Genomic DNA, 21,464 nt, shown 5'->3' with positions numbered 1-21,464 from the left:
ACTGGTAATATTTGGATTGTTATTCTGATTTATTATGTGTGGGACTTTAGACTGTTTTTAGGAATATGTTATTTCTGAAAGTCAACTTTAATTCAAGTTAGTTACAGGAGTAGGCCAAGTTGGCTCTTCTATGACTTGTGGACTTCAACTCCCAGAATTCCTGAGCCAATCATGCTAGCTCAGGAATTCTGGGAGTTGAAGTCCACATGTCATAGAAGAGTCAACTTCGCCTACCCTTGAGTTAGAATATCTGCGTGATGGGGGGACTTGCTCATACAACTTCAAGCAAGAGACCCCAAGAGGGTTGTCCCCCACATTGGGGTGCTTTCATTCTCCCCCTGCCACAAACGTGGGCAGTCTGGGCTGCCAGCCATTGCTCCCATACCAGCTGGGTGCAGTTGGCCAAGATTCAGGCTGCCATGGGCATTATTATTATTATAATAATAAGGGAGGGAGATTATGATCCCGCTATATAGAATGCTGGTGAGACCACATTTGGAATACCGTGTTCAGTTATGGAGACCTCACCTACAAAAAGATATTGACAAAATTGAACAGGTCCAAAGACGGGCAACAAGAATGGTGGAAGGTCTTAAGCATAAAACGTATCAGGAAAGACTTAATGAACTCAATCTGTAGAGTCTGGAGGACAGAAGGAAAAGGGGGGACATGATCGAAACATTTAAATATATTAAAGGGTTAAATAAGGTCCAGGAGGGAAGTGTTTTTAATAGGAAAGTGAACACAAGAACAAGGGGACACAATCTGAAGTTAGTTGGGGGAAAGATCAAAAGCAACATGAGAAAATATTATTTTACTGAAAGAGTAGTAGATCCTTGGAACAAACTTCCAGCAGACATGGTAGATAAATCCACAGGGACTGAATTTAAACATGCCCGGGATAAACATAGATCCATCCTCAGATAAAACACAGGAAATAGTATAAGGGCAGACGAGATGGACCAGGAGGTCTTTTTCTGCCGTCAGACTTCTATGTTTCTATGTTTCTATTATTATTATTATTATTATTATTATTATTATTATTATTATTATTATTATTATTATTATTAATTAGATTTGAATGCCGCCCCTCTCCGTAGACTCGGGGCGGCTTTTGCCAGCAATGGGGGCGTTGTGTTACATGCACCACACTACCGGGTGTAAAAACATGGGTGTCCCATTGCCTGCTGGTGCCAACCTGATAGACAACCTTGGATGTAAACCGTCATCAGGCCATTATATTATGGTTGGCAGAGGGAGTCCTTAACTTATGACCATTCATTTAGTGCCCGTTCAAAATTACAATGGCCCCAGGAAAAAACTGACTTATGACCTTTTTCGCATCCCAAGTATCTCATGTGATCAGAACGTTAACATTTGGCAATGGCCTTGTATTTGTGTCGGTTGCAGAGTGGCGGGCCGGGGAGGAGGGTGGGTATCACATGATCAAAATTGGCAGCTGGCATGTACTTGACGACGGTTGCCACTTCCCAGAATCCCCTTTGGCGACAGGCAACCAGTCAATGTGGAGAAAGCCAGATTCACTGAATAACTTCCATTCCTCGCCGTGGTTCCCTTGGCAACGGTGGCCAGAAAAGTCATAAAAATACGGCGAAACTCACTTAACAACCGCCTTGCTTAACAAGGGACCTTTGGGGCTTCCCATTGGGGGTCGTAAGTCAGAGCTTTACTGCCTGTAACAAGATAGCCATCAACATACAGCAGTTTGTTTAGTGACTATTCAAAGCTAACCACGGCCTTGGGGGAAAAAAGGGACGTTTTTCACTCCTACGACCTTTGTCGTGGCCAGGTGATCAAAATGAACAATGTCATTTTTGGTGGTCAGTGGTGGTCATAACTTAAGGACTGAGCCTTTGGCTCCTTCTGCCAGGGCGTCGGCATTGTTGCACCAGGGGATTCTGCGCCAGGGGTTCTGAGGCTCTCCTGCCCACCACCGGTGCTTCTCTGCCCCCTCCTCTTCCAGGTTGCCTCTACCAGGGCAAGGAGCTGCCCAACGGGGAGCAGTTTGCGGACCCCCAAGACCCCTGCCACCTCTGCTCCTGCTGGGAAGGGGCTGTGGTTTGCAAGGCCAAGGCCTGCCCTGCGGCCGAGTGCCCGTTCCCGGTGCCAGGGCCCTGCTGCAAGAGCTGTGAAGGTACATGGTGTGTGTGTGTGAGTGTGAGCGGTCAGTGTTCTGTTTGGGGGCTTCTGACAAATTCCAACCTCTGAAAAATCACTTCTTAGAAATAAAACTCACTCTTTGTTCACTCAAGCAGGATACATGTTACACCAACACTCCGCAGTCTGCATTGGTTGCCGATCAATTTCCGGTCACAATTCAAAGTGTTGGTTATGACCTATAAAGCCCTTCATGGCATCGGACCAGAATATCTCCGGGACCGCCTTCTGCCGCACGAATCCCAGCAACTGATTAGGTCCCACAGAGTTGGCCTTCTCTGGGTCCCATCGACTAAACAATGTCGTTTGGTGGGCCCCAGTGGAAGAGCCTTGTAAGTGGCGGCCCCGACTCTCTGGAACCAGCTCCCCCCAGAGATTAGAACCAGTTTCCACTCTGGGTCTGGGAAGCGGGCCAAACTCAGTCGTCATCACATTCCTTAGATGACCCCTTCTCCTTACTCAGAACAGAGGCAGTAGCTCACCGAATGCTTTTGCTGGCACAGAAATCCTGCGCATCATGTCTTTGGAGGCAGAGATGATGATTTTTAGAACTTCTTTTCAAGCACATCGCAGTTTCTCGGCTCTTCCATGGAATGAATGTTGAGAGTCCACACCCCCATTTCCCACAGCCCCTTCCTTTATATTGCCTGGAAGTGACATCACACCTCAGAGAGCTAAGGCTGTGAATTAATACCTTTTACTCTGGATCTCCTCTCGCCTTCTGGCCACCCTTCTATAGCGAGGGTCTGTCCAATTATTTTCCACTAACATGTCTTCCTCACTCTCTGACTGAGGCCAATCGCCCAATGTCACATCAGTCCCTTCAGGCTCTCCCCATCACTGTCTGCTTCACTCTCGCTCTCAGCTTCCTCTGGCAGCCCCCCATTCCCAGCCCCAGTCCAGGGTACCCAGAGGGGCCTGGCTCATCCTCTTCCGAATCAGGCATGACCTGAGGTGGACAAGGAGCACTCACAACAGTCAGGGGTCTGGGGTCCAGAGGGAGGGGTTGGGTGGTCTTGCTTCTGAGGAAGGAGTCTGTCCTGGGGGAAAAGTCCAAATCCAGAAGCCGCGAAATGATCTGAGTGTCCAGTAGACCAGAACGGGCCACAATCCTGCCAACTCAGGAAGCCTTTTGTCTGGACCTCCCAAAGCAGGTTGGTTGAGTGCAGTGATTCTAAGCTCGGCAGAGGGGTGGTCTGTCCGTTCCCCTCGCCCTTCACTGCTGCAGCCGATTTGTCTGGGCTCAGTGGAGAGCGGTGTGCTACCGGCCATGGCCCCGGACGAATCGGTGGTAGCAGCGGAGAGTGAGCGGAACAGACAGACCGCCCCTCTGCTGAGTGACAACCTCCACCCACCCTGCCTCTTGCCCATCCCTGCCTATGGGTATTTTTGAAAGAACGTGTGTGTGGGGGTCTTTATTTCGGATAATTGATCCAGCCAGCCAGAATAGCCCCTATCTCCTCCGTCCTTCCCGTCTTGGTGGGCTGGGAGGATATAACAGGGCAGCAGAGTCAGTCCTCCCAATAGCCCACCTACTCATCAGAGGGACCCTCCGTCTCTGCCTTTCTCGCTGCCGTAACCTCCAGGGAAGGCCCACCAGGCATGTTTCGGATCCTCTCCTGCAACCTTCTCTTCTCTCGCTGTGTCAAGGGTGCGAATACGTCTCCCAGCACTACCTGAGTGGGCAGGAGTTCCCGGACCCCCAGGACACCTGTGGCATCTGCACCTGCCTGGGTGGCTTTGTCACCTGCACGAAGAAGCCCTGTTTCCAGGCGCCCTGCAGCCACCCTCTCCGGCCGGCCGGCCAGTGCTGTCCTAGGTGCCATGGTGAGGTCCAAGGGATGGGAGGGCAGGAGAAGGCGGGAAGCGGGGTTGGCCCAGAGGGAAAAGGGAGTGGACAATGACGTCACTGGCCTTTTGGGAGGGTCTATCCTCACACCCTGCCTTCAACCGGCTCCTGGGCACCCCCACCCCCCAGCCAAGCCCCTCACTCCTCTTCCTCTTGTCAGATAGACTGCGCCTTTCATGGGGGCACAGTTGCCAATGGGCAAGCCGTCCCTGATCCAGCAGACCCTCTCTGCTCGGAGTGCACCTGTCAGGTGGGTGTTTATTACATATTATTATTATTATTTATTAGATTTGTATGCCGCCCCTCTCCGACGACGGGGCGGCTCACAACAGCAAAACAGTACAAATCCAATAGTTGAAAACAATTTTAAACCCTTAATATATATAAAAAAGTGGCGGTCACCAGGAGCAGGTGGAGGGAGGGAGGGGGGAAGGGGGGAAATGAAGGAAGGAAAGAAGGGAGGGAGGGAGGAAGAGAGGGAGGCAGGATAAGAAAGAAAGAGGAGAGGAAGGAGGGAGAGAATGGAAAGAGTGAGGGAGAGAAGGAAGAAAGGGGAGGGAGGGAGGAGGGAGGGATGGAGAGGGAGAATGAAGAGAGAGAAAGAGGAAGGGGAGAATGGCGAGTAAGAGATGAAGAAAATGGAAGGAAGGAAGAAGAAAGAAATTATGAAAGGAGGAAGGAGAATGGAGAGAAAGAAAGAGGCAGAGAAAGCCAGTGGTGAAGGAAGAAAGGGGAAGAAAGAAAGAAAGAAAGAAAAAGAAAGAAAGAAAGAAAGAAAGAAAGAATTGAGGTCCACCGATCTTAAAAGTTGCCACATTTGGGGGAGAATAATCCCCTAATGCCAACAAGAGCGACATCTATCACCCAGTCACAGCCGGGGGGGAAGGGGGGGCTCTGACGGGTGAACATTTTCCTTGGCAGCCCGAAGTCGTTTCCCTGCTGGTGGCTTTTGGCATCTGGGCAGCCTCCTCCGGCCAAAACAACCACAAGGAAGGAAAACAGGAAACATTTCACGCTGTCCTGGGGGTGCAATAAAAACACACACATTTGCCCCTTGCACAAACAGCTGAAATCTGGGATACACACACACACACACAGCCAGACAGTCTGGAAGCCTCCAGCTTTTGCAGACTGGGAAGTCGGCGTGGCTGCAGGTTCCTGTAGTCCTCGAGTTGAGCCAGGAATTACAGCTGTCAGTCATGCTTGCCTTTGTGAAAATTGTGTGCCTCCCACATGGCGATTGCACATGATTTTCTCCGCTTTTTAATGGCGACCATTAAGGGGAGAGCATGGTCATAAAATGAACATTAAAACAAATTCTGTGGTGGTTAAGCGAACACTATGGCCAATAAAGCATTCTGTGTGTGTGTGTGTATCTGTGCGTATGTGTGTCTGTCTTTCTTTCATTTTCTCCCACATTCTCCTTCTCATTCTCCCTCTCAAACACACACACATTCTCTCTCTCTCTCTCTCTCTCATTTCCTCTCGCATTCTTTCTTTCTCTCACACACATTCTCTCATTCTCTCTCTCATTTTCTCACATTCTTTTTTCAATCCTCCTCTATCTCTCACATACACAAACACATTATCTCTTTCTCTCCCTCCTTCTCCTTCTTACTTTCTCTTGCATTTTCTCATCCTCTTCCTCCTCCTCCTCCTCCTCTTCTTCTTCCTCCTCCTCCTCTTCTTCTCTTCCTCCTCCTCCTCCTCTTCTCCTCCTCCTCTTCTTCTCTTCCTCCTCCTCTTCTTCTTCCTCCTCCTCCTCTTCTCCTCCTCCTCCTCTTCTTCTCTTCCTCCCCCTCCTCCTCTTCTCCTCCTCCTCCTCTTCTTCTTCCTCCTCCTCCTCTTCTTCTCTTCCTCCTCCTCCTCCTCTTCTCTTCCTCCTCCTCTTCTTCTTCCTCCTCCTCCTCTTCTTCTCTTCCTCCTCCTCCTCCTCTTCTCTTCCTCCTCCTCTTCTTCTTCCTCCTCCTCCTCTTCTTCTCTTCCTCCTCCTCCTCCTCTTCTCCTCCTCCTCTTCTTCTCTTCCTCCTCCTCTTCTTCTTCCTCCTCCTCCTCTGCTCCTCCTCCTCCTCTTCTTCTCTTCCTCCTCCTCTTCTTCTTCCTCCTCCTCCTCCTCTTCTTCTTCCTCCTCCTCCTCCTCTTCTCCTCCTCCTCCTCTTCTTCTCCTCCTCCTCTTCTTCTCTTCCTCCTCCTCTTCTTCTTCCTCCTCCTCCTCCTCTTTCTGCAGGCGGGCTCCATTCATTGTATGAAGAAACTTTGCAAGCCGGCCAGCTGTGCCCATCCAGTGCCCGGCCCCTGCTCCTGCCCTCTGTGCCCGGGTGAGTCATTCCAAGAGCTGCTACTAGCCTTTATCTGCAGCTTGAAAATTCTTGACAGAAAAAAGGGGAAAAAACCACACACACAAAAGGAACGTAGCCCAATCATGACCAATCTTGCCCACCCCCACCCCCAGTTTCCTAAAGGCCCAAAGGAATTTCTTTGCTCCGACTCTGAGTGGCCTCCTTTCCTCTTTCCAGGCTGCAGGTTCCAGGGTCAGGACTACGGCGATGGAGCGAGCTTTCTTTCCCCACACCAGCCCTGTGAGGTCTGCCAATGCCTGGTCAGTAGTGTGGGCAGGGAGGGGCTGAGTTATTGTGACTGGAGAAGGGTGGGGGCACAAACCACAGTTAGTCCTCATTTTACGCCCCTAATGGAACCTGAATTGATCCGTTTTATGACCTCGACAGGACTGCAACTTTATGACTCCATTTGACGAAAGGATTTTTGCTCTTATGCAAATGTAGTGGTTCTTTGTGCTAATGTTGCAGTCATTAAATGAACACTGGGTCGCTAAATGGAGCCGTTGTTTCAAGGGGATGGTTGTTGTTCTGAGTGATCCACGTCCGGCTCAGCTGGTCATGGATTTCAAGGACTGGGAGATGGAGGAGTACTGGAATCACAGGCCAGTGTTCTAGCCATCAGAGGGTGAGACTGAAGGGGAATTGGAGACTGAGGAACCACCAGAGACTATAGAATCCCCAGTTAGGCTATTGTCTGAGGACAATGGAGACTTTGAGGACCCTCTTTTAGATGCAAGGGTCAGAAGAATGAAAACCAGGCATGAATATCTCTATAGAAGGGGGTCTAAGCATTGATTAGATCTATGGGAGATTTGGCCCCACCCTGGCTGTATATAAGACAGGCTGATGGGAAAAGGGTGGTGGGCTACCATTCCCGGCGCTACGGGAACGGGCCGGGACCATGATGACATGCATGTGCATGATTTCTGGGGTATTTTTGCTTCCGCGCATGTGCAGAAGCAAAAAGGCCTAGAAACTGGCAAGTAAAACAGCCACTGCTTGCACTGCTTGCGGCAGCTCTGCCGCTCACAGCTCGTCCGTTTGCCCGCTCATGGTGGCTCCGTCACAAGTAGCAGCGCAACTCCACCCGCTCGCCCACTCCCCCTTGCTGCCACTTGTCCCACCACACTGCTCACCGCCGCTAGTGCCCCGCTTGCCCTGCTGCTCATGCCGTTTGATGCTACTTGCAGACTGTCCCGCCCGCCCGCCCCACTGCTCCACTGCACATTCATAGCGCAGCTCCACCCGCTCACTCAGTTCCCCTTGCCAGTGCATGTCCTGCCGCGCCGCTTGCCGCCACTAGCCCCGCAGCTTGTCCTGCTTGTGCAGCAACCAAAATGTCATGTGAAGATGCTCATGCAAGCGAGACTTTGGCGATTTGTGCCGATATTTTTGCTTCCATGCATACGCAGAAGCAAAAAATCACCAAAATCTCCCTCGCATGAGTGTCTCCATGCGAGATTTCACTTGCTGTGCATATACAGAAGTGAAATCTTACACAGGAGCACTTGTTCACATGCAACCTCAAAATCTCTACTGGAACAGAGCACCTTACCCTTCCGGTAGCAGTCCGTTGCTGGCCGCAACACTAGGCTGAGGTCAAAGAATGATCTCCCCCAAGAATGACCTCTCAACTGGGGGGCAGTCTACCAGCCTTCGCCCTCCCCCCTCGCCATCTCCTTGCCCTTTTCTTCCCCAGGCAGGAGCGGTGACGTGCCAGCCCAAGCCTTGCCCGCAGCAGTGCGCCCACCCCGTGGCCCCCACCGGGGCTGCCTGCTGCCCCCTCTGTGACGGCTGCCTTTACGAAGGACAGGAACACGCCAACCGAGCGGTCTTCACGCCGCCCTCCGCCCCCTGCCACCGCTGCAGCTGCCTCGGGGGCAACGTGCTTTGCGCCCCCGTAGTGTGTCCGCCAGCCTCATGTGCCAGACCCAGCCGAAAGCCTGGCGAATGTTGCCTGCAGTGCCAAGGTAAGAACTGCCCGGTTTGGTAGGGTGGCTGCAGTGACAGGCTCGTATGGGTACGGTCAGGTACACAGAACCAGTAGAAAAAATTGGTCAGGTACGCAGAAGCGGTAGAAAAAAATTTATTATTTTTTTCTTTTTCCCCCCTTCTGGGCTCGGGTGTGTTTTTCTCATTGCAGTAAATGAGGTTGAATGTGTATAATTTTAGAAGAGCTGTCCGTGTGTGTTTGTATACATACGCATATACTTTATATAGTAGATAATGTATATTTTTGTGTGCCTGTGTGTAATATGTATGTCCACATATGTACATAGAATTAAAGAGTATATTTTGGATGTCCAGTCTTAGTAAATAGAGAGGGAAATTGTCTCTCTTTGGGGCAAGGAGAGGCCAGGCACCCGAACCCAAACCCTTGATGTGAGTGACATCAAGTTGGCCACTTTTAAGCCAATCACATTACCTTTAAGGTGCCCCCAGTCACCTGATCATCAAGCCACTCCCACTGGTCACATGGCTGGCAAGCCACACCCACAAAACAAGCCACGCCCACAGTGTGGTAGTAAAAAAATTTGCAGCCCTTCACTGGGTGGCTGCCTGCACACTAAATAGATTGCAATGCCAAATTGCCAGTTAGCAATGGCCTAGAGAGCAGGCTGAGTGACTGGGTACCCCAAAATCTGGAGGCTTCACCCCAACTCTGACAGTGAGAGCGATCGAGGGTTTGCCTGCAGTGGTTGTGAACGCTCCAACACTAGAGAACATTCAGGAAGAGGTTGGACTGCCATTAGTCTAGAGTGGCATAGGGTCTCCTGCATCAGCAGGGGGTTGGACTAGATGGCCTACAAGGTCCCTTCCAACTCTGATGATTGATAGATAGATAGATAGATAGATAGATAGATAGATAGATAGATAGATAGATAGATAGATAGATAGATAGATAGACAAATAAAAACTTCCCTCCTGCCCCTAGTGTGTCATCACGAAGGACGGGAGTATCCTGAAGGCACCCAGTGGCTCTCGGCTTCGGACCCTTGCCAGGAGTGCTCCTGTGGGGTAAGACCCTCACATCGTCACCCTTTGGACCCTGTTTCACCCCAGGAGGTCAAAAAAGTCAAGAGAGTGACCAGGTGCATGCCACTGTGCAGAGCATGTGGGGCAAAAAACCCAAGGTAATCATTACAATCAAACAGGGCCACTTTAAGAGGGGGGGACTTCAACTCCCAGAATCCCTCAGCCAGCATGGAAGGCTGAGGAATTCTGGGAGTTGAAGTCCACAAGTCTTAAAGTGGCCAAGGTTGGAGACCCCCTGGTCTAAACTAAAGGACAGTTTGGAGAGCTCGGATTCAGAGCAACGTTGGGAACGTTAAGAGGCGTAGACTTCAACTCCCAGAATTCCCTGTGAAGGGGGACTTCATGCCAGATGGGGGGGGCGAGGGGCAGCCTCAGCCCAGTCAAGTGTTGGACCAGGGTTGTCCATTGGGGTGGGCTTCAACTTACTTACGTGGTCAGTAACGAAAAATCTGAAAAAAAGATGGCGACCGCGTGCACAGTGCCGGAACTCAGCTTTTGCGCATGCTCAGAAGGATTTTTTTTTAAAAAAAAATCAAAAATAAGATGGCGGTGTCAAAAAAAACGATAGCGTCCGCATTCACAGTTCCGGAACCCAGTTTCTGCCCATGCTCAGAAGGAATTTTTTAATTAAAAAAATGAAAAATAAGATGGTGCTGCGGGGAATAAGGATGGCGACCGCATGCACAGTGCCAGACCATGGCTGCTGCGCAGGCTCAGAAGGAAATGCTTTTGTTAAAAAAAAAATCAAATATAAGATAGCGGGGGCCCTGGACCGGAACCGAATGATCCGGTTCAGTGATATCATTGTGGCGTCACCAGTGGGTCACTAGCGGTTCGTGCGAACCGGTCCGAATCGGGAGGGACTCACCCCTGGTGCCCATGAGGTGTAGTCACAAACATTAGGAGAGTTGTTTGAACTGGCTATGTTCCAGTCGCGCCATCCTGGCTGCCATTTTGACTTTTTTGACCCCCTAGGGCAGATTCCCTCTGCTTGGGACTCGTCTCACCCCCTTGAGATGCCTAGAGGGCCCTTATCCTCCCTTCTCTCTTTGCCAGCCTGGGGGCGAAGCCTCTTGCCAGCCAGCGCCTTGCAAGGCTACCCTCTGCTCACACCCGGCTCCAGGCTCCTGCTGCCCCGTGTGCCACGACTGCATCTTCGAGGGAGAGCGCTACGCCCACGGGCAGCCTTTCCAGCCGGAGTCGTGCCTGCAGTGCGCCTGCCAGGTGAGTGCGCGTTGCCATTACTGCTGCTATCGCTGCACTGCGCACACAGCTTCAATTGGCTTGCATGTGCACATATGCACATCCCAGCCTGTTTTTGCTTCTGCACATGCACGGAAGGGGAAAAAAAACCACTGAAATCTCACGCGCACGCTTGTCCCCTTGCAAGGTTTTGCTTCCGCGCATGAGCACGAAGCAAAGAAATATTAAAAAATTATTTATTTATTTATTAGATTTGTATGCCGCCCCTCTCCGCAGACTCAGGGCAGCTCACAGCAGTAATAAAAACAATATACAGTAACAAATCTAATATCAAAGTCTAAAATAACAAATCTAATATTAAAAGTCTAAAAACCCGATTACAGTAATACCTCATGATACGAACTTAATTGGTGCAAGAAGGAGGTTCGTAAGACGAAAGGTTCGTAAGACGAAACATTGTTTCCCATAGGAAACAATGTAAAGTCTATTAATCCGTGCAACAACAAAAAAAACCCCAAAAAACGCTGCCGCCCGGCTGTCACCTTTTAAAACAGCGGGGGGGGGGGGGGCAGCAGCTGCCACAGCCGCCGGCTTCCCCGCCGCTCGCCCGCCCAGGATGCTGACCTGCTGCCTCGCGGGGAAGCCGGGCAAGAGCGATCTTCTGCCCGCCATGTCGGGACACCCCCCATCTCAGCACTTTGAATCCTGCCGCTTCTGCTGGATACGGGCGGTGGGCGGGGCGAGCTGCCACAGCCCCTGGCTTCCGCGCCGCCCGTCTTCAGCAGAAGCTGCTGGATTCAAAGTGCTGGGGTGGGGGACTGTCGGGACACCCCCCATCTCAGCACTTTGAATCCTGCCGCTTCTGCTGGATACGGGCGGTGGGCGGGGCGAGCTGCCACAGCCCCTGGCTTCCGCGCCGCCCGTCTTCAGCAGAAGCTGCTGGATTCAAAGTGCTGGGGTGGGGTACTGTCGGGACACCCCCCATCTCAGCACTTTGAATCCTGCCGCTTCTGCTGGATACGGGCGGTGGGCGGGGCGAGCTGCCACAGCCCCTGGCTTCCGCGCCGCCCGTCTTCAGCAGAAGCTGCTGGATTCAAAGTGCTGGGGTGGGGGACTGTCGGGACACCCCCCATCCCAGCACTTTGAATCCTGCCGCTTCTGCTGGATACGGGCGGTGGGCGGGGCGAGCTGCCACAGCCCCTGGCTTCCGCGTCGCCCGTCTTCAGCAGAAGCTGCTGGATTCAAAGTGCTGGGATGGGGACTGTCGGGACACCCCCCATCCCAGCACTTTGAATCCTGCCGCTTCTGCTGGATACGGGCGGTGGGCGGGGCGAGCTGCCACATCCCCTGGCTTCCGCGCCGCTCGTCCCACCCACCGCCCGTATCCAGCAGAAGCGGCAGGATTCAAAGTGCTGGGGTGGGGGCCTGTCGGGACAAGCCGCGCACAAAGGCCGAGGCAAGGCTGAGCAGGAGGAAAAGCCAACCAGCGAGGCGGTGGGCTGGGAGCCGCAGGCGAAAGGAGCTCGGGCATTGTTCTCCGGACCCCGCCCGCAGCCTGGAGAGGGAAAGGGCCGCCGCGGGGCTGAGCGGGCGGGGTCCGGAGAACAATGCCTGGCGCCGCGCTCCGATGCCCGAGCTCCTTTTGCCTGCCTCCCGAAGCCGAACGCCAAACCCGAACTTCCGGCTTCGGCTTCCGGGAGGCTGCTGGGAAGACCCCCGGCTGTTTTAAAAGGTGACAGCTGGGCTGCGGGGCTTCCCATCAGCCTCCCGAACGCGGAACCCGGAAGTTCGGGTTTGGCGTTCGTAAGACAAAAAAAGTTCGTAAGAAGAGGCAAAAATTTTCTGAACCCCGGGTTCGTATCTCGGGTTGTTCGTAAGACGAGGGGTTCGTATCTTGAGGTACCACTGTATTTAAAAAGCATACACACAAACATACCATACATAAAACTACATAGGCAAGGGGAGATGTCTCAGTTCCCACACATCTGATGGCAGGGGTGGGTTTTAAGGAGCTTACGAACGGCAAGGAGGGTGGGGGCAATCCTAATCTCTGGGGGGAGCTGGTTCCAGAGAGTCGGGGCCGCCACAGAGAAGGCTCTTCCCCTGGGTCCCACCAAATGACATTGTTTAGTTGATGGGACCCGGAGAAGGTCAACTCTGTGGGACCTAACCGGCCACTGGGATTGAGAGGAAAAGATGGCGGTGCCCACTGGACTGCCACCGGAGCGGTTGCACACAAATTTAATTTAATTCATTGGTCTTCTGTGCCACCCAGTCCCGTAGGACTCAGGGCACCTTACAACAATAAATACAATACAATAATTTTTTAAAAGTCAACTCCAACAGTAATTATACACCCCAATTAACAGCCCGGCTAAAATAAACCACTGACGTGGGAGGGATACAGGCCGTGTCTGGCCTCCGGGAGGAGGAGACGGAGGAGAGCCAGGGGCAGATTCCCATTCCTGCCACTACTGGTATGCTGCATGCTCAGCTTTGCTTCCCCTGTGTGCGTCCATGCGTGTGCATTCCAGCCTGGTTTTGCTTCTGTGTGTGCACAGGAAGGAAAATCTCGCAAGGGGTCTTGCACGTGCAAGAGAGACTTGGGCAATGTTTTGTTTCCATGTGCGCAGAAGCAAAAAAAAGGTCTCTCGTGCACATATGTTCCCTCGTGAGATTTTGCTTCCTGCCTATGCGCAGGAGCAAAAACACACTGGGCTGCATACACGCATGCGCAGGAGAAAGAAAGCTGCGTGTGCAGCACAACATTCGATACTGGTGCGGCCTCCTCATCTGTAGCAACCCAATACTGGGTGAGAGCCATGGATGTGGGGAGCGGAGGGTGGCTCTGATGTTCTCACCGGTCTCTCTCTGTTGCAGGATGGGAACGTCCGCTGCGAGGTGATCCTATGCCCTCCTGCCATGTGTGACCAGCCGGTGACGGAGCCTGGAATTTGCTGCCCCCGTTGCCAAGGTGCCCCGTCCAGCTCATCCTCTTTATGACCCTGGAGACCCCCAGGCACTCCCGAAAAGCAAAGGAGAGAGCTCAGGAATGTCCATTTATTTTATCTATTTGTCAAAACATGCACAAGATAGCAGATATAGACATAAACATAAACGTAACCAAAGTAGGTACAGATAAATGGGGACAATAGGACAGTAGGCACACTGGTGCGCTTAGGCACGACCCTTACAGACCTCTTAGGAATGGGGTGAGGTCGACTGTAGACAGTCTAAGGTTGAAGATTTTGGGGTTTGGGGAAGAAACCACAGAGTCAGGTAGTGAATTCCAGGCGTTGATCACTCTGGTGCTGGAGTCGTACTTTCTGCAGTTGGATTTCGAGTGGTTCACAATTGAGTTTGAATCTATTTTGTGCACGTGTTTTGTTGCAGTTGAAGCTGAAGCTGAAGTATTCAGCTTAAACTACAAGCAAGCGAAGGAAGGAAGGAAGGAAGGAAAATAAAAGAGATGGAAGGAAGGAAGGAGAAAGAAAGAAAGAAAGAGAGAGAGAGAGAGAAAGAAAGAGAGAGAGAGAGAAGGAGAAAGAAGGAAGGGAGGAATGAAAGAAGGAATGAAAATAAAAAGGATGGTAGGAAGGAGAAAGAAAAGAAGGAAGGAAGGAAGGAAGGAAGATGAGCGAGATAAAGAAAGAAGAAAGAAAGAAAGAAAGAAAGAAAGAAAAAAGAAAGAGGCCCAAGAAATGTAGATACTTCTCCAGCTTTGCCCAGAAGAGCAGGTCCTATTCCCCCAAATCCCCCAACAGGCCTGACCCCACTCCTCCCCCCCCCCCACTCTTCTGCAGGCTGCATGCACGAGGGCCAGGATCGGGCCGATGGCAGCCGATGGCTTTCTTCCTTGGAGCTCTGCCAGGCCTGCCTGTGTGCAGACGGCATTGTCACTTGCACCCAGATCATCTGCGTGAACTCTTGCCCAGCGCAGGTGGAAGTGCCCGGGGAATGCTGCCCAGTGTGTGCAGGTGAGGAGGGGGCCAAGCTTAGAGCAGGGGGGTTGGACTAGAAGGCCTCTAAGGTCCCTTCCAGCTCTGTTATTCTGTTGGCTTTGGGGGGTCTTTTGACCATCACAGGAATTTTTGTGGTTCGCTCACATCCTGCACAAATATTCATGGACTCAGAGGACGTGGAGACTGGAGGGGCGAGGCAGGCCTCCTGTATTCCTGGCACCTGAGAGTGACAGTGAAAGTGATGAGGGGGTCAGGGACAGAACGGCCAGGGCCTGCTGCACTTCCTGGCATGAGTAGGTTAGCAGTTTAAATGACTCAGGATACCAGAGTCCGAAGGGTAGCTAAAAGGCTTGAGTGGTTGGTTAGGAGAAGAGTCACTCATGAGTAGTACTGCTGGGTACTGGGTCATGCCCGCAGAGTACTCAGGACTGAGCAGAGCCACACCCCAGTGCAAAGAACAATGGGTTCTAGGAGCTTGTCTTATTTCCGCTTGGGTTCTTGGCTTTTTGAGATCTGCAGAATTCAAGCTCACTCTCTGGGAGGAATCCACTTCTGAATATTGTTTCCAGCTGGGTAATTATTCTCCTGCTTATCTACTACTGGGACTGTAGCCAGCTAATAAGACTCTTAGAAACATAGAAACATAGAAGATTGATGGAAGAAAAGACCTCCTGGTCCATCTAGTTTGTCCTTATACTGTTTCATGTATTTTATCTTAGGATGGATCGATGTTTATCCCAGGCAGGTTTCAATTCACTTACTTCAGTTAAATTCAGTTATTCTTTTTTGGAGTAAGTTTTTTAATTTTTTTCCTCCGTACAAACTTTTTCAATGCATTTCAAAATACCTTCATATTACAGTAAAAACAGTATCGAATTAGTAAAACAAATATAATTGCCCCTCAAAAATTATTAGTTCCAAATTAATTACTTCTGGTATTCATCAATCCTCCCAAACTTGACCTCTGATTTTGTCATTTAGATATCTAATTTTCTTCTAATTAAATTCAATATGGATTTCCTTTTACCTTTATTAAATTAATATCATTATCCTCTTGCAAATTCAGGTATGTCATCATGCCTACTCCTCCTCCTTAAAGATTCTCCAACACCCTTACAAAAAAAGCATTTGATAAGACGAAGCCGTTGGAAAGGCCTTACTTTTAATTTGAACAAACTTGAACCGTAAATAATTCTTGTAAATAGTAAATCCTTTATTATTTCTTCAACCCGACGGTCCGCGTTTGATTGCTGAGGGGCTCGGTGCTAGAACGTGACAGGAATCCCGAACCCTCTTCTTGTCAGCCCTTCGAGGTAGACCAGACCGGGATTCCAACACCTTGCCTGTTATTGCAGGTCTTCCTCGACATATAACCATTCATTTAGTGACCATCCAAAGTTACAACACCACTGAAAAACAGTGACTTCTGACAGTTTTTTTCACACATGATCATTGTTTCACACTTACAACCAGGATAAAAATGTAGACGCTTGGCCACTGACTCATAATTATGACGCTTATAGTGTCCTGGGGTCCCGCGATCTGCTTTTCCGACCTTCCGCCGAGCCAGTCAATGAGGAAGTCAACGATTCACTTAACGACTCTTTGTCACTTAACAATGGCAGGGTTTTGTTAATAAGTACTGCATGAAAGGTCATAAAATGGAGCAAAAATCACTTAATGACCGCCTCACTTAGCAACATAAATTTATTAATTTATTAATTTAATTTATATTAATAAAGTCAAGGGAGAAAACCAGATTTGTTTAGTGACCGCCTATTCCCTTAACAACTGCATTGATTCACTTAAGACGCTTTGATTACAGTTCTATCCCGGACTCAAGTTTCTCTATTCTAACTGTTATCTGGGTCGCATCTCTTCTTCCTTCCTCCTATCATAATCCTTCCTTCCTTCCTCTTCCCAGATTGCAGCTACGGGGGCCGTAATTACGGGCCAGGGGAGAGCTTCCAACCCGGAGGAAACCCCTGTGAAATCTGCACCTGTCAGGTAGGAGCCCCCTCCTCAAGGAATTTTTTTTTTTTTAACATACATAAAAAAGCTTTTTTTTCCCCATCAGCAGTCTGTCGTCTGGTTTCACATCTTTTCCTTATACCATTTTATAATGTTCTCTTGTTACATTCTCTTTTATTCTATTTTTTTTCAATATATTAGAAATCACAGACACCGAGATATGATTTCTTGAACAGTGCTTTGTCTAGGTTGGAAATATCTCTCTGGGGTGAGCAGAGCTGTCTCGTGTTTCAGAGCTCTCTGGTTCTCTGGCGTTACGCTTTATTATTTATAACACGTTTCTTTTGTGTACAAATATACCTAGTTACAATATGAATGGTCAATATGTGACACATGGCATACAGACAGAATCCTGTCCAGGTACGATTGCTAAACAAAACAGAAGAGTATCTAATTAGTTTTTACTTTAGACAAACAAAAGGGTTTTAGTTACCTTAAGTAAGCTTAAATGGATAATTAGTTCCTTAATAATTGCCTTAATCAGGCACATAAATTTAATCCTATCCTATCCACAGAGGGCATTCCACATTCTTATAGACATGGATAGTTAAGCCACATTTTACTCTTTTCCCTAGATACACAGAGAGTAGAACAAATGACCTCTAGACTTAAATAAGACAGAAGGATGAGATGCATTATTGACAAGACAGGTTTTCCCCTCTGCTCCCCTCCTCAGCTAATGTCCGACGGCCGTCCACACCTTCAATGCCATCGCAAGCAGTGTCCCAGCCTGCTGGATTGCACCCAAGACCAGATTCAGGCGCCGGGGCCTGGCGCCTGTTGTCCTACCTGTGCACGTGAGTCTCCCCCCCCCCCCGCTTTCCTTCTTTGCTGAGCAGGAAGGGGGTTCAGGGGGGGGCTCTGGAAAGAGAGATGACCCCTCCCTTGAAGGGGGGAAAACATCTGACCTCCATTTTACGGAAACACGCAGAAGGCTGGAAAACCCTGCTGAACATGACCCGCTTGGGGGGTCTTGGACTCCAGGTTCCAGCAGGCTCGCCTGGCCTGGCCTGGCCTGGATGATGGTAGTGTAGTCCAGCACACCCTCTGAAAGAGAGCGGGCAGTTGGTCTGCAGGAGGCCATGCTGGCAGGGCTCTGTGGGTCAGTCTGCCCTGGTCCCTTCTAGGCCTCCCCAATTATCCCAATCAGCCATTTCAAGCTGACCACCGAAGCTCCTTGACCTCAAGGTCCCTGTGGGGATGAGTGGGGGTCCTTTTGGAAAGGAAAGGCATCCTAAAAGCTTCTCTTTTCCTTTCTCTTTCCCTTCTTCCTCCCTTTCCTTCTTTTCCTTCCTCTCTGCCTTCTTCCCTTCCTCCCCTTTCCTTCATTCCCTTCTTTGTCCCTTCCTCCCTTCCCATTCCATTCCATTCTTTCCTCTCTGCCTTTTCTTCCTCTCCTTTCTTTCCCCTTCCTTCCTTCCCTCCTTTTTTCCTTTCTCCCTCCTCCTTTTTTCTTTCCTTCCTCCCTGCCTTTTTTGTCCCTTTTTTCCTCCCTTCCCTCCTTTTTTCCTTCCTTCTCTTTTTCTTTCCTTCTTTCCTCCCTCCCTTTCTCCTTTCTTTCTTCTCTCCTTTTTTCCTTCCTTCCCTTCTTCCTCCTCCCTATTTCTTTCCTTCTTTCTTTCCTCCCTCCCTTTTTCCTCCCTCCCTCCCTTCCTTTTTTCCTCCCTCTCGTCCTCCCTCCCTCCCTCCTTTTTTTTCTTTCCTTCCTGCCTCTCTTTTTCCTTCCCTTCCCTCTTCTCTTCCTCCCCTTCCTTTCAAAGAGGCCCTCAGCAACTGCACCTCCGACCTGCTGGGCAATGAGGTCCAAGCCACCCAGGACCCCTGCTATACCTGTACGTGCCAGGTGAGGCTCTGCCCAGGACTGAAGCTGGGGCGTTGGCTTGGCAGCGGGTCAAGGACTCGGATCTGCTTCTTTCCTGCGTCTTGGCCATGGACGGCCGTCCCCTAAAGACGCTGCCCCCATAAGTCACCCGAGGGCATCGAGAAGACCCCCAATGGCTTTTTGTACCAGCCACGCCTGACGCTGCCCTCTTTCCACGCAGGATCTCACCTGGGTCTGTGCCCACCAAGGATGCCCCCTGCTCAGCTGCCCCAGCGCCCAGCGCTTCACCCCGCCGGGTTCCTGCTGCCCAGTCTGTGACGGTGACCTGTCTCTGCCCTTTACCCCCCCTCCCTCCCTGCCCTGGGGACGTTTGGTCCAAGGGCTAAGGGACCAGGCTAGAAAGTGGGAAGTCATGAGTTCAAGTCCCGCCTTTAGGCATGAAAGCCTGCTGGGTGACTCTGGGCCCAGTCACTCAATCCCAACGTGCCTCACAAGGTTGCTTTTTGCAGGGAAAATAGGAGTAGTTAGATGGGTTGACTGCCGTGAGTTAGTTATAAAGGTGGAGAAAGAGAGAGGGAGGGAGGGAGGGAGGGAGGAAGGGAGGAAGGAGAAGAAGGAAGAGAAAAAAAGAAAGAGAAAAAAAGAATGAGGAAAGGAAGGAGAAGAAAGAAGGGGAGTAAGAGAAAAAGAAAGAGGGAAGGAAAGAAGGAGAAAAGGGAGAAGAGAGAAAGAGAAGAAAAAGGAGGAGGGAAGGAAGGAAGGAGAAGAAGGAAGAGAGAAAAAGAAAGAGAAAAAAAGAATGAGGAAAGGAAGGAGAAGAAGGAGAAGAAAGAAGGGGAGTAAGAGAGAAGAAAAAGAAGGAGGGAAGGAAGGAGGGAAGGAAAGAAGGAGAAAAGGGAGAAGAAAGAAAGAGAGAAAGAGAAGGAAAAGGAGGAAGGAAGGAGAGAATGGAGAGAAAGAAAGAGACCTGAAGAAAAAGAAAGAAAAAGAAAAAGGAGGGGGAGGATGGGGAATTCTGGGAGTTGAAGTCCCCATGTTTGCAAGTGGTCAATTTTGGAGATCCCTGAATTAGAGGAATGCCGCATTACAAAGCCTTTGTAAGGCCACTCTTGGAATCCTGCATTCAGTTTTGGTCGCCACGGTGCAAAAAGGATGTTGAGACTCTAGAAAGTGCAGAGAAGAGCCACAAAGAGGATCAGGGGACTAGAGGCTAAAACACAGGAAGAACAGTTGCAGGAACTGGGCATGGCGAGTTTAATGAAAAGAAGGACCAGGGGAGACAGGATAGCAGCCTTCCAATATCTCAGGGGTTGCCAGGAAGAAGGAGGAGCCAACCTATTCTCCAAAGCCCCTGAGGGCAGAACAAGAAGCGATGGGTGGAAACTAGTCAAGGAGAGAAGCAACATAGAACTAAGGAGAAATTTCCTGACAGTTAAAACAGTGGAACTGCCTGCCTCCAGAAGTTATAAATGTTCCAACACCGGAAGTTTTTAAGCAGATGTTGGATAACCATCTGTCTGAAGCAGTGTAGGGTTTCCTGCCTAAGCAGGGGGTTGGACTAGAAGACCTCTAAGGTCCCTTCCAGCTCTGCTACTCTATGGTTCTCTTTGCAGAATGCGTGATCGAGGCTGACGGACGGCGGGTGTCCAATGGGGAGACCTGGAAGGACAGTGCGGACGGCTGCGTGTCCTGTTCGTGCCACGTAAGACCCTCGCACCACTTTCCACCCAAACCCTGCGTGGTCTGTCCACTGACAAGTTGGAAGCCCGTGCAAGAAATCCTCAACTTAACGACCGCGAATTACAGTCATAAGTCACACAGCTCATTAAGCTGGTGACCACGCCAGATTTTACAATCTCTTTTTTATATATAGTGGTTGTTAAGTGGATGCGGAAGTTGTGAAGTGAAACAGCCCAGTCATTAAGCGAATACTTTGTGGGCAGAGGATGTTTTTTTTAAGGGTAAACGGGGCTTCCTGGAAAAAAATGTTGTCGACTGCAGCTACATCATCGCAGGACGCTGAAAACAGTCGTAAGTGCAGGACGGTTGCTGAGTTCCTCAAAATGCAGACATGGAGGAGGAGGGGCAGCTGCACTATGACTTTAAATGGTCACTAAGCAAGCAGTCATGAGACAAAGATTCCCTATAATTACCCAAGGATATTAATTAGCAGCATTTCTCAGTTCCACAAGTTTCTAGTCCATATCGGACCAGGATACCTTCGGGACCGCCTTCTGCCGCACGAATCCCAGCGACTGATTAGGTCCCACAGAGTTGGCCTTCTCCAGGTCCCAGCGACAAAGCAATACTGTCTGGTGGGACCCAGGGGAAGAGCCTTCTCTGTGGTGGCCCCCGGCCCTCTGGAATCAACTCCCCCCGGAGATTAGGACTGCCCCCACCCTCCTTGCCTTTCGCAAACTCCTGAAAACTCACCTTTGTCACCAGGCATGGGGAAATTGATTCCCCTCGGATGCTCTGTTTTATGTATGGTTTGTTTGGGTTGTATGATTGTTTTTAATTAAGGGTTTTTTAATTGTTTTTGCTTTTAACATTGGATTTGTATTGTGTATTACTGTTGTGAGCCCCTCGGAATCTTCGGAGAGGGGCGGCATACAAATCTAATAAGTTGTTGTTGTTGTTATTGTTGTTGTTGTTGTTATTGTTGTTGTTATTGTTGTTGTTGTTGTTGTTGTTATTATTATTATTATTATTATTATTATTATTATTATTATTATTATTACAGTATTATTGAGACAAGTCGTGCTCGGATTGTGGTCACAAATGACCCCAAAATTTCTGAGGCTAAGCGAGACCATTGTTAACCGAATTTCACCCCATTTTACAACCTTCCCTGCCGTGGTTGTTAACCGAATACTTTGGTTGTTAAGTGAATCTCGCTTCCTAGCTGTTGCAAAGGGGGAAACCACGCATTCGGATGTGGACCGTGGGAATGCTGCCGTGGTCGTAAGCCTGAAAAATGGTCATAACTTAAGTCACTTTTCTACTGCCGCTGTAACTTCAAATAGCATTAGCGCTTAGACTGA

At 50.0% G+C, this 21,464-nt stretch overlaps 1 protein-coding gene across 1 annotated transcript in view; it reads left to right on the top strand.

Annotated features, from left to right (window-relative positions):
• KCP (kielin cysteine rich BMP regulator) overlaps nucleotides 1-21,464 on the top strand; it is a 64,668-nt gene that overhangs the window by 32,152 nt on the left and 11,052 nt on the right. Inside the window, exons 26-40 of the mRNA XM_070754986.1 lie at nucleotides 1,985-2,155; nucleotides 3,829-4,005; nucleotides 4,192-4,277; nucleotides 6,255-6,345; nucleotides 6,544-6,626; nucleotides 8,066-8,336; nucleotides 9,302-9,384; nucleotides 10,459-10,626; nucleotides 13,486-13,579; nucleotides 14,409-14,582; nucleotides 16,492-16,574; nucleotides 17,275-17,395; nucleotides 18,359-18,441; nucleotides 18,641-18,740; nucleotides 20,034-20,122. Coding sequence (XP_070611087.1) covers nucleotides 1,985-2,155; nucleotides 3,829-4,005; nucleotides 4,192-4,277; nucleotides 6,255-6,345; nucleotides 6,544-6,626; nucleotides 8,066-8,336; nucleotides 9,302-9,384; nucleotides 10,459-10,626; nucleotides 13,486-13,579; nucleotides 14,409-14,582; nucleotides 16,492-16,574; nucleotides 17,275-17,395; nucleotides 18,359-18,441; nucleotides 18,641-18,740; nucleotides 20,034-20,122 — 1,874 coding nt within the window. The remainder of the gene's footprint in view (nucleotides 1-1,984; nucleotides 2,156-3,828; nucleotides 4,006-4,191; nucleotides 4,278-6,254; nucleotides 6,346-6,543; nucleotides 6,627-8,065; nucleotides 8,337-9,301; nucleotides 9,385-10,458; nucleotides 10,627-13,485; nucleotides 13,580-14,408; nucleotides 14,583-16,491; nucleotides 16,575-17,274; nucleotides 17,396-18,358; nucleotides 18,442-18,640; nucleotides 18,741-20,033; nucleotides 20,123-21,464) is intronic.

This window comes from Erythrolamprus reginae, chromosome 6 (assembly GCF_031021105.1).
Source record: "Erythrolamprus reginae isolate rEryReg1 chromosome 6, rEryReg1.hap1, whole genome shotgun sequence".
Lineage (NCBI taxonomy): Eukaryota > Metazoa > Chordata > Lepidosauria > Squamata > Dipsadidae > Erythrolamprus > Erythrolamprus reginae.
This window is presented reverse-complemented; position numbering and strand designations above follow the sequence as displayed.